Source organism: Anas acuta, chromosome 3 (assembly GCF_963932015.1).
Source record: "Anas acuta chromosome 3, bAnaAcu1.1, whole genome shotgun sequence".
In the NCBI taxonomy this organism is placed as follows: Eukaryota; Metazoa; Chordata; class Aves; order Anseriformes; family Anatidae; genus Anas; species Anas acuta.
The window spans coordinates 111945317-111958074 of record NC_088981.1 but is presented as its reverse complement, the minus strand read 5'-3'; the positions used below and the strand labels follow the sequence as shown (position 1 = coordinate 111958074).

Below are 12758 nucleotides of genomic sequence, written 5' to 3'. Positions count from 1 at the left end.
TGCATTTAGGTGGTCTTAGGAATGAAAAACTCAGGCAGAAGTAAATTCATGTCATTGCTTGTCAAACGATTTCATGGTTCTTGTATTCATTTTTATTCCCAAATCGAAACTCTCTCAGTGCTTCGTAAACACTCTAGATAAAATATTTCTTGAATTTCAATTCATGTTCTTTGGAATCCCTCGTAGCACTTTCCTCTTTCCTTCCTGCATGTACACCTTCTATGATTCATTTAGATTTTGTGATATAATATCACAATGACTTTCAATTTTTTCAGTGTCCCTAAGGAGCACTGTTGATGCCTGATTCTTGCCAAAGTAATGACAATTGTCACTGACAAGTGCACTTCTCCATAATGTGTATTACCCATTCAGGTCTCTTGAGTTGTCCTTCCTTGTGCCCTGGTCTACTTATGCCTCATTTTGCATTAACAAATATTATATCTAGGCGGGATTCAGCAGTATACTGAATAAGCAATTATGCTCCTAAAATAATGAAATTAATCCTTTACATCAATGCTTCCCAGAAGGATCTGCCTATGTTGGAAATCAGGATTTGGGGGGAAGATCAACGTCCCTAATCTAACAATGGGAGTTAAGAAGTGAGTGGTCCCAAGTTTCTCTCTGACAATTTTAACTAACCTCAGGAAAAACATACCTAGGGAGGCTTTGAAATTTCCATTATTAAATGTTTTAAAGAGTTGGCTGGACAATCTTCTGTAACAACATAGCTGATTTCAAGTCAGGATAAATCCTGGTTAAGAACTGCATGTCAGTTTGAAGTCCTCTCCAGCCTGTTTTTCAGTGGTAAGGTTTGTAATGGTTGCATGCCAACAAGTTTGTTGCCCTGTGTCTGGCTTCTGGAGGGCACAGGCAATCCAGGAGGTTCCTGGGATGCATTGATGACAGCTTCCTTCTCCAAGTGATAGAGGAACCAAAGAGGAGAGGTGCTGTGCTGGACCTCATTCTCACCAGTAAGGAGGGGCTGTGGGGAATGTGAAGCTTGAAGGCAGCCTTGGCTGACCATGAGATGGTGGAGTCCAAGATCTGGAGGGCAGTGAGGAGGGAGCACAGCAAGCTGGACATCAGGAGAGGAGACTTTGGCCTCTTCAGGGATCTGCTTGGTAGAGAACCATGGGACAAAGCTGTGGAGGGAAGAGAGGCTCAAGAAAGCTGGTTAATATTCAAAGATTACCTCCTCCAAGCTCAGGAGTGATGCATCACAACAAAGAGGAAGTCAGTCTGCTTAATGTAAATAAATCATTCAAATATCTTCCATAGATGCTGTCCTAGGAAACAAACAAAAAAACAAACCAAAAAAAAAAAGGCAAATACATGCTTCAAACACAGCCTCAGGTCTCTGACTACATCACCTTCAAAATCATACTCTGCTGTTACTGGAGCATTACTTAAAAGCATTGCAAACCTTTACCTCTCTTAGGACAGCCTGTGGTTTATATTAATTTTCCAAAACAGCAGAACACATTATTACTGTTTATATTGCTGACTTGAGTGCTGCTACACCACCCCCCATCAGTCCATTGGCCCACCTCTGCTGTAGATACAAATTCACTTCTGGGGGAAGAGGTTTAGCAATTTACTGATAATTGGCCTTGACAGAAGAAGAGATGAGACTGAAGTCCCACAGTGCTCACAGATTGGAAGGAAGGAAGGGAGCTCTGGAGGTCACCTTGTCCAACCCCTCTGCTCAAGCAGGGCCACCTAAAGCAGGTTTTCCAGGACTGGGGAAAGATTGCATCAGTGATTTGAAGATGTTCAGGTAGCAGATGTCATGAAGCTCCTGCCTTTTGCAGATGATGTTGTCAGGGCAGATGCAACCAGTTCAAAGGCCGGAATTTTCTTTGGGCATGGAAAATCTCATGCTATGCCTGCAGTGTTCCAGTCACAAGGTATCTATGAAAGCCTTAAACCAAATGTCAGTGCCCAATAAATAACAGGCACCAGTCAGGTTCATTCTGATTGCTGCAACTCACCTCCACGGAACACCCTGATTATTTTTGTTTTTTTGAAAATTCCCTGAGATTTTTCTGTTTGTTCCTTTGGAGCCCTCCCTATATGAAGCAGTGATCAGGGAAGTGGCTGCTGTTCTGTGGTCTGTTCCTTTCCTTCAGGACATGGGGGTGATTTGTCCTTGCATTCCTTGGGATAAGAAGAGCCTGGCCCAGCCACAAAGGACATGGTGAAACACCACAGAGAGGAACTGAGAAGAGAGCACGGAGCAAAAGTGATGCAGTGCTGGCAAAATGGCATTATTTAAACCAAAAAAATAGCCCCAAATCTCTCTCTCTCTCTCGTCTCAGAAGTGTTGAGGGTTGTTATTGCTCTTTTTTAGAGTCTGAGTCAGGATTTTGGATCTCCTGAGATCAGCTCTAGTGGAACAGTTCCATTTTAAAAAATATATTATTTAGAAGTGGAATCATTTGTATTAATTAAATATGAATTGTCTACAACACAGGAATAAGCACGAGTCCATTTCTCATAAGGAGCAGCAGACTGGTGTCCTTTGTTGTGGTTTTAAATCTGTTTTCAGAGGCTCTGGGGGCCTTTCAGCGTGGGCTATGCTGGAAAGATGATCTGTCGATGAGCTACACGGGCAGGCTGTAGTGTATTGCTCTCTGTTCCCATGCCTTGGTCATTGGAGACCTACTGCAAAGTAGAGTCTCTAGTCTTGTGAAGGAGCAAGAAGGAACTGATCCTTGATAACTGGCTTATTTTCCAGGGCTTGCCCAAATATGCCTGTCAAGCCTGATGGAGCAGTTATGTGTTACAAAACATCTTTTGAGAGCTTGTTTTTCAGTCTACTCTTGTTAATTGGAATCAAGGCCTCAGTAAAAATAAACCAAAACAAACCAGAGGAATTTATATCTTTATTCCTTTTTTATTTTTAAAACAAACAAACAAACACAACCACAAAATCACCAGTGCTCAAAAAGTACACAGCCTTGGAAAAAGGAAAGTCCTTGGCTGGACTTTACCAGCAGCTGTTTAGCTCTACAGATCCCCTGCTGTAGGTTTGCTCATTAATGTAAATATAGCTGTGGACACCCACATAATTACTTGTGAATTTATTATTGCATCAATTTTTATAATCATTGCATTGTTTCAAAACTCAGCAGCAAGTTTTACTGCATACTTTTAAGACCAAAAAAAGACAGAAGCACTATCTGGGGCTTTGATCCGAAATTTTGATTCCACCTTTCAGCAGGGTGTTTAGCCTGAGATGGGAGTCACATAAATCTGACTCTAGGTTTTCTCCTATCCCTGCCCTTACAGTTTTGCTATGTGATGTTATATTATGTTGGTTGGGCAGATTGGTGATAGGTATTTTCCCAGTATCTACATCCAAAAAGTTGAATTTCCAAAAGTTTTCTGATTCTCTATTATGGGAGGAATATGTGACATTTAAATTTTTATTATTTCTGTTGATACTAGATCAAAAGCAGCAGTTTGATGTGACAGAGCACAGTGTTCACTTGAAATATAGGAAATGTTAGTTTGATATAGTGAATAATTACTGAAGGTGATGATTCCCCTTTAACAGGAGTGAGAGAATCTACCTTAGAATAGCCATCAGCCTGGTGGTTAAACAAGTTATCTACTAAGGAGAAGACAGATTCCGGCTCATAGCCTGAGTCTGCAGACTTTACACTTAAACTGAGATTAAGTCATGACCATCTTTCTTAAACAAGTCTCTTCAGATATCTTAGGAGGGAAAAAATGAAGAGGCAAGGTGAATCAAGGCAAGGCAAGGCAAGTATGGTGCTCTGTGATTGTTTTGAGATGAGTTTTCTGGTCACTGTTATCTACCTTCTGAAATACAGCAGCTAGTCAGACTGTTGACTAAGGAGGCATGCCACTATCAGAAAACAAGTCTGGAGAAACACTGTCAAACTGGAGAAAAATGAGTACTGAGAATCAGGCAGATAAAGGGAAGAGCAGCATTTGTCACCAGGTGTGTTGGTAAATGTTATCATTGTAGCAGCCAGGATGGATGCAGGAGGAAAAGGCAATGCCCATGGGGGCATTTGCCCGTGTCTCCCATGTCCCATGCTTGCACAATGTGCTCTGCAAAATACAGGGGATGTTTAAAATAAAAAAATATTAAAAATAAAATAGAAATTTAAAACAAAAATTAAATGTTTAAAATAAAAATTACATCTGACAATATGAACTCGCTTTCAGCTGACATTGAGAGCTAACTAACTTTGTTATGGAGAATCTGAGAAATGGCTATCACTGGACAAAGAAAAGAGAAAGATCATTCCCTTTTCCCCTATTGAAAACAGTACCCTCTGGCACTAATATATCCTTATAGCTTTTGTCTTTTACTTAATCAGATAAAATTATTCATAGTTTTCATATATATATTTTTTTTAAGACTTACTACATATTGTGAGAGAAAAGAAAGTTAGTTTCTTAATTAACACACTTCATAATGTTATCACTTTAGCTGTGATAGCTCTTTTAAAGTGAGCTCTGCTAATTATTTCTCTGCACTTGCACAGGGGTCCACGGATGTCTTTTGTTTCACTCTACAATTTACATCCCGGTAAATTCATCTGCTTCCAAAAAGGATTGCAAAATTTATATGTGGTCCATGACTTTGCATATAATCTATTCCTTGTTCTCTCTTGTGAATCAGTCATGTTAAAAGCACTGCTGCCACAATAATTTTTGCAGAGGACTCTTTTGACAGCATCTAGTTGTAGCTTCCTTTCTGTGATTCTGTGACATGTGCTGCATACTGCTCATTCTCATACTGGATAACTTTTGCCTCTGAGCTACACCATGTTTTTATTTTTTTCCAGATGTTTTTAGGAAAATGGTTGGTGTTTATATTTCCCTCAATTCCTCGCAAAGTTACGAAAATACTTTTCCCGTTTCATATCAGTTGGCTGTTCTTCATAAATAGAATGCATCATTTTTTTATTTTTATTTTTTTTTGGCAAGCTAACATCAGTTTAAAGATGTTTTCTTACTAATTTAGATTAGGGTATTCAAGTTTAGCCTGCAACTGCCAATACTTAGTTTAGCCATGTGGCAGAAGGCATAATCTGAATCTTATAGCTCACCTGTCTGATAACTTGATGTTTTAGAGGTTCACAGGAACCTGAAAACAATGGAGATTGCCACATATACATATCACTTATACCACCAAACTTTATATTAAAATAACATTATATGGTCTCTTTCCCTGACTTATTAACTTTTAGAGTCTGTGGATCAGAGCCTTTATGACCTTTATAAGGCATTATAATACTGTGGTGTCTTAAAAAATCAAATGCATGAAACAAGACAAACTAATAGGGTTAGTAGTTCAAATCTTTGCTTATGAAATAATTAATATTGGAAAATATACATCTCCTAAATATACTAGGCTTTACCTGATAGTTTAAAAATTATTCCCATCCTTAGTTGTTTTTATCCAAGCCTTTGTAGGAATTGGATGCTGATCAGGATTATGGCTTTTCTTGACATGGAATTATGAGAGGCATAATTATTCTGCCTTGTTAATTGCATTCTTTTTTTTTTTTTTTCCCTATAAAAGTGAAATTTACTTCTTGAATAGAGTTTCATTTTGGGGGCACAATTACTTCCAGCCTAATCAGGAGGATATAACTATTTTAAAACCATAATCTGGTATTTAAATTGTGTATTATATCTCACTGGAACACTTTTCATGTAAATCAGGCAAAGACCTGGTTTTGATCTTCTCATATCTGAAACTTCTTTTACCCTTAATTTACCTTTGCTTAAAGCCAAGATAAGTAGTTTTCTTCTTTTTCTTCAGCCAGATAAAACTACTCTGTAATAACATTAACATTTCCAAGCAGGTAATGACTTATATTGAGAAAAACAGCAATATCTCCCACATTGAAGCTGTCCAGTTTCATCAGCGAAGCCTTCCTTCCACCTCGTAGCCGTGACTTGTTTGGAAATCTGCACCTTTCCTTCAGAAGCAAGTTGAAGAGTCTAATGACTGAGTTTCTGGCTTGGGATAGCATGTAAAGAAGTTGAGACTTCTTCTCTAAAGCTACTCTTTCATGCATACTTGCAAATTAAATGATATTGTCCTCATGAGCCACCAAATAATAAGTTGAGTGGGAAATTTTAATATGTCTCAGGAAAGGAAGAAGCCTCAAAACACTTCGATACTTATTTCTATCAAACCCAAATCTTATCAAACCTGTTTTTTCCCATGGAGTTGTAATGTAATTGAGTTTTTTATTGTTGTTGTTGTTTATTTGTTTGTTTATTTATTGTTTTCCCCAAAGTTTCAGGGACAGCAGGGAGAGATATATGGGTACTTTAGTTGTAGGTAGGTGTCATCAGGTATGTCTGTGGCCACACAGGGATGTTAGTAAGAAGACTGTCTGCCTTCAGGATGCAGAAGAGACAGAGAATTGGTTAAATAATGAAATGCTTTTCTAGGGGAATATTGAGTATCTCTGAATTCTTTAAACACGTCTGAACTGCAGCATTTTTGGCTGCATGTTGGAGAGCTCTGACGTGGAAGGTGAGGGAATACACATATATCTGAGATCAGGGTGGGGTGAATCTTTTTCAACAAAAACACTATTTGTGTTTTCCTCTGGAGAAAAACAAAATGTTAGGTGTTAAAGGCAGCATTTGTTTCTCTCTCACCTTTGCAGTAAAGTTAAATAAAATGATTCTTTCCCCCTTGTCTTGCTTAAATGTGCATGAGCATTCCTTGAGCAGCAGCCTATGAAGCTAACAGTAAGAGCCAGTCTTTCTTCATACCAGGAAACAGGCCTAATTCTGCACTGGCCAGGCAAAGCGAAACTGTTTTTTAATTGTTTGTTTGTTTAATATTAGGGATATCACTGATCTTCTGAACTTTAAGCCCCTGTAAATTAGACACCACAGATGGGGTTTATCTTATCCAAATCTGATGTTTCTGTCATGGGTATTTACAAGAGAAAAAGATGCTTTAGTTTCCAGGTATCCATGAGGGTTAGTCTTTGCATCCTAATGTAGATACAGAGCTCGATTCAACTGCCTAAGTATGGACACCTGATGTTCCTTTGAGATGCTTAAAGGTAGACATCTTGTTGTGGAGTCCTGCTACATTCAGGGTCAAGAAGAGGCACCTGTAGACAACAACCCAGTCTATACTGGTCTAGTGTCAGCTTCTCAACCTGCAAGGATGTCTGCCAGATTCTACATGTATTTTTCCCTTATCAGGGTTCACCTTATTGATCTTAAGCTCATTTCACCATTTTCCCCCAAAAGAAGTAGGAAACTTAACCAGCCTGCCTAGGTGAGTCTTATTTAATACTCCTGCTACTTCTTCATAACCATAATACCAATTAGTGTTTATAGCCATAATCATGTGAAGTTATTTACATGAGAACCCAGCTAAATAATTCTAAGGATAATTTATAGATATAGCTCTTCATTTTACTGTGAAATTTGCACAGCTCCAGTCTGTAGACAGTGCCCCTCAGGATATGAAGAAATTGCTAGGACTGTCTAACTGATAATTCCCAGTTTCTCGGGATTATAAGAACAGTGCATATAGATAAAGACATTAAGTTCAGCATGCATTAACACATCGGACTATGAAGCTATTCAGACATCAGCAATTGCCCTACTTCTTTTTCCCAGATTCTTAGTCTTGGGTCACTTCTGGGTCACTTGTCTGGAAACATGAAGCTCCTTAAGATATTCAGGGAAGGTACTTCAGAGACCCTGGCTTGCATGCCAGAATACACTGGTTTTTAGATGTTGCTCGCATGGATTACTATGGTGATTGCAATATGAATCATGACATTCTGGGATAAATAAAGACCTGAAATAAAATATGTCAGAATGCTTTATGCAATTTTGAATTGGATCATGAAATGCCCTGGGAGCTGGTAGAACAGCAATGGAGATGGGAGGAAACATATTATGTATGAAGAAAATTATCTTCACAATTTCTTGTGGCATGTGTTATCTATTGCATACTCTGTTCTTCCTTTTTTTTTTTTTTTTTTTTTTTTTTTTCCCAGACACTGAGCTGGTCATGAATGGGATGGCATCAGATCACAACGCTTCCTCCCAGGAAGAGTACCTCCCACACTACCTACAGAAGGAAGACCCCTTCGCATCAAAGCTTTCTAGAGAAGCTGACATCATAGCTGGGTTTTATTTGACAGTAATTGGTAATGATTTTTTAATTCAACTTTGAAATATGAATATGTCACTGAATCCTTGCAGGCATTCACAAAGAAGGTAGAAGCTGTAGTGCATTAGATGCGTAATTGCATAGCCATACCAGAAAGAAGAATCTAGGAGGGAGAGGAGGGAAGATATTAGAAATATGGTTAATGTCAACAGACAATGCTGCTCCAGCTAGTCAAACGTGAAAACTAGTGGACCTTCCAGTGAAAAGTGAAGAAACCTTCTATTTCTAATGATAGGTTGCTAGCCTGCAGTTTAATTATTCCTGACCAGAGATGTCTTCTTCTCTTACACTGTGTGGATTTTCAAAGTCTCTCTCATGTGCCCATGCATTAAGAAAGAACATCCTCAGATGTGTTTGCTCAAACCTTGCTCAGCTCCTGACATCAGCTGTCCTCTGTTACTTACTATATCAAACAGCATTTTCTGCCCATGACCTTCACCTACATTTTGTTTCGGAGTCTTTCACTGTGTGCAAAGTGACTTTGTAAGCAGAATAAATGCAATTATTTATTGGCTAGTGCACAGAGATGATAGCTACGTTCATTCATATGCCAGGCAGTTGTCATTCAGTTGGGAAACACTGGTCTCCATTACTTCTAAGAATAAGCAAGTCCTTGTTCTTGCTGATTTATGATCTGAGGTTTTGCTTTTTGGGGAGCACTGACTTCTTTTTTTTTCCTTTTTTTTTTTTTTTTTTGTCAACGTTTTTGCTCTCAAATACTTGAGCTTCTAACTTGCCTTAGCAGTTGCACTTCTTTTTGTGGTTTTGATTAGGGTTTCCTTGTGTTTTATGGCTTTAGCTGATTTACTTTCTCACAGCTCAAACACTGTTTGCTCAGTAAAGCCAAGCCCAGGTTGTGTAACAGTGCCGCACCAAACTGTGCACCAGGTCTCAGAAACCTGAACCCCACAGTTAAAAACAAGATATACAGGGTACTCCTTCCCATTCATTTCTTTTGGGTTCATTCTCTAATTCTACTTGTGCACGAAACACAAAGACTTTTCAGTCCTACCTTCATGTTTCTCATTCACTATTTTGCATGCGTGCCTCTTTTACTGCCTTTCCTCTGACTCATCTAAGAGTAATCTAATTTTATTTTCTACTGTGGAAGTCTCACAAAGGCTTGAATAACACTTATTTCTCACCAGCCTTCTGTTTATGTCTTTAGTGAAAAAAGAATTCGGAATGATAGAGCTGATCAGTGAAGCTGTAGCTCTGCTCTGCTTAATATCATTGTGCTGTTTTCAGTATTCATGCACCATTTTGTATGTATCTTAACTCTTCAGATTCTTTATACATGTATAATATAAATAATATTTTTTATAGCTACTGTGCAAGGAGATTTCTTCACTGAACTGTCCAAAATAACTCCCCTCAGGTCTTTTTTTGCTCAGTTAAGCAAACTTATTTTTAATCCCATTAAAATTACGTCAGAGGAGCTGAAATTAATTCTTCCAATGTATACTATGTTGGCTATTTATATGGGCTGTATTTAATATAGATTTTTTCAGTTCCAAATAACCCTGCCAGGTGCAAAACATCTTGAAAAGCGGAGACTCAAATTAAGGCAAAGGCAAGAAATCATAAATTTCCAGCAAAAAGCCAAACCCCAACCATGCAGGTGTAGTCTTAAGTGAGGAGTGTGAGGAGACTGTCTTTATAGTTAAAAAGGGTTTATAAATAACTTATCTATTGATTATATGTGTAACTTTTTTCATTGCAATGATTTCAAGCAATCATTTCTTGGTTGTTGGTCAGCCGTGCCCTCTGCCATTTCAGCTATGGCAACTGGTTTCATGTTTTTTAGACCAGTTTTTGACCAGCAGTGTTTTTGACACTGCAATTCAGTAATGGATGTTACTTCTCAGCCAGAGGCTGAGAAAAGTATACAACTATTCACAGGGGTTTGTTTGAAAAAGGAGAATGTTATGCTTTTTATCATTAAGGAAGAATTACAAATCAGCCTCTAAGATAAGAGCTCAGTCAATAAAGGAGGGTACTAAACAGAAGTGGTAGATGAAGCAATGTTATGTCTTCCTTCTCTGCTTGTGCATAGCTGGGGAGAAGTAGTCTTAAACACATTTTACTTTTTAAAAAAATAGGACTTTGTTTGGGCTAATGTTTTAAGTGTGGGTTATACCTCACACTAGCTCCTGTCATTGTGCCAACCCTTATTTTATAACTCATTCATGTGTGGGTGGATGGCAACATTTTAATAATATCCTAGGCCATACAAAAATATGAGAAGTTAGAGGAAAATTAACTCGTGTTGTTCCTAGGAAAATCTCTAGATGGCTATTTTACTTTCTTCAGACAAAAATAACCCTGAATTTTCTTCACCACTAAGCTGATTTCTACAAGTACAGAGTCCCCACTACTTTTGCTGCAACATGAACTGCTGTGCAGAGATTTTAGGTGGTGAATAAGGTCTCTGTCTGAAGTAGCGGGGAAGGAATTGTAGCTCAATGAAATAATTCACTGACATGCTGGACTTAGCAAGGGTACTAGGTTAAAGGATGGACCAGATGATCTTAGATGTCTCTTCCAACCTAAATGATTCTATGCTCAGATTCCACGACAGGCTTGCTGAGGTCTTTAATTGGCAGCCTTATAGTTAATCACAACTCCCAAGTATTCAAAGAAGTAAGCAAAAGCTATGTTCCTAAACAGCTCTTGGGCACAGTTGTGGTAACTGTGCAGTATTGCAGACATGCTTGATTTACTTTGTTAACTGCGTTATCAGTAGAAGATGGAAAACAGCTGGAGCATCCAGTGACAGTATGTCTGTGTCTTCTTATCAAAACTTGTGGTTCAGAACAAACCTGTCCTTGGTCTTCTTCTGCCACTGAATTGCATCTCTTCTTCCTGTGCAGATCCCTTCAAGAAATGCTCTGCTATCCTGAGGATGTTTGGAATGGACATCCTGATGGTAGAGACCAGCTGTGGAGAAGTGGGAAGTTGGGAGGTGGTAATTACTATTGGGAATCTTTGTGCTTGAAGCTAGAGAGGTGGACTTAAAATATGGTTCAAAATGGGAAGAAGCTTCACAGTGAGTGAACAAGACTGGGATCCTATCAGGACAGTTGGCAGAGTTTTTAGGGTCAGAAACTGAAATATTTCAGTTTCTAAAGATAAAAATGCATTTCTCTGTTTTTAAAGAAAATCAAGGGTCTTGACCAAACCTTACATTCTCTGTAAGACAGCATCCTAACTTGTTCACCTCCACATGTATTTTTTTAATCACCTTAAAAAAAATAAAAAATCAAACAGTACACGTTTTTAAGAATCTGATTATTTTTACCTTGTCACTTCCCTGCTATCTTTTTCATCACTGATATGATTGATTCACTGTATGGGTGACTCACTATCGAGCAGAGACCTGCTGGCAGTCAGCTTCTTCTGAAGCCCATGGCAAGTAACCATTGATTTGCAAACTTGTTGTGCACTTCCTTGGTTTATTATAAAACACCTTAATTGAAAACAAAATCCTGAATTGTTATTATTATTATTTTTTTTTTTTCTGATGGTTTAGACCCCTCTCAGATAGGAGAAAAGGAGTCTTATTTGTTCAGATTGCTTCTTTCATGTGCTTTTGCCTTTCACTGCAGGTTACCAATCTGTACCTTGAGCTTTCCCTGCAGGTGTCACATTTTTAGCTATTGCATCCTTGGCTCATTGTTGGAGATAAGTAATAGGGTTACACTGCCATGGACAGTTCTTTCCTGAATCTTTTCTTCATGGAAAAACAAAACAAAACTTTATTTTATATCTGAAGAGTCTTTTGTTCCATGTTTCCAACTCTGGACTCTGCCCAAGCACACAGCCTACCATCACCTACCAGAGCTGGGAGCTTGCACCAGCAAGGACTTTAGAGAGCTGTTAGCAAAACCTTTTCAATAGCAGGGAAACTAAAACATTAGATGACTTGTCTAGAGAGATAGTAAAGTTTCTAATATAAATGAGTTTAAAAAGAATCCAGATAAGCAACTGTCAGAAATGATAGGTGCAAAAGGGGACTTAAATTATCACTTGATACCTTCCAGCTGTAGGACTAGGAGGAAAGTGAACTGGGACCATCTGAAATATAGCTATTAATAATAAAAATTTCCTTCAGAGACTTATTTGATCAAGAAATCTCTCTGGACTTCCTGTCTGTTCAAAAAGATTCAGGACAATGACAGGTGTTTTTGAAAGGTCTTTCAAAGAAAATGATGGCACACTAGGTATCCTTAATTTCACTGGAGATAAAAATGGGTATAAAAAGATTAAGATATATGAAATACACTCAGCAACACTGAAAGTGATTCACTTAGCTGCAAAGAAAAAAAAATCAAATGAATATCTGTATCTACTTATAATTTAGATTAAATTTGCAGAGCCATAAAAATGAGATGTGCTTTAAACTTAATTCACCAAAGATAAATCAAATTTGCTGAGAAAACCCAAGATTAAAGGATAAGCCAACTTCTGTTATAATGTTTATTCTTATTTTTTTTAATATTCCAGAAAGCAATACTTGCAGTATAAAAATAGGAAGTATTTCCAATTA

General features: G+C 38.1%; 1 protein-coding gene across 2 annotated transcripts in view; it reads left to right on the top strand.

The window, feature by feature from the left end:
• The window catches only part of LOC137854847 (opsin-5-like), a 36110-nt gene that overhangs the window by 3085 nt on the left and 20267 nt on the right, over nucleotides 1-12758 (top strand). The window contains exon 2 of one of the 2 annotated variants that reach the window (XM_068678781.1): nucleotides 8034-8186. In XM_068678781.1, the coding sequence (XP_068534882.1) occupies nucleotides 8048-8186 (139 nt within the window). In that variant the 5' untranslated portion in view covers nucleotides 8034-8047. Of the gene's footprint in view, nucleotides 1-8028; nucleotides 8187-12758 lie in introns of those variants that run through there. The other variant, XM_068678779.1, reaches the window with a different exon arrangement.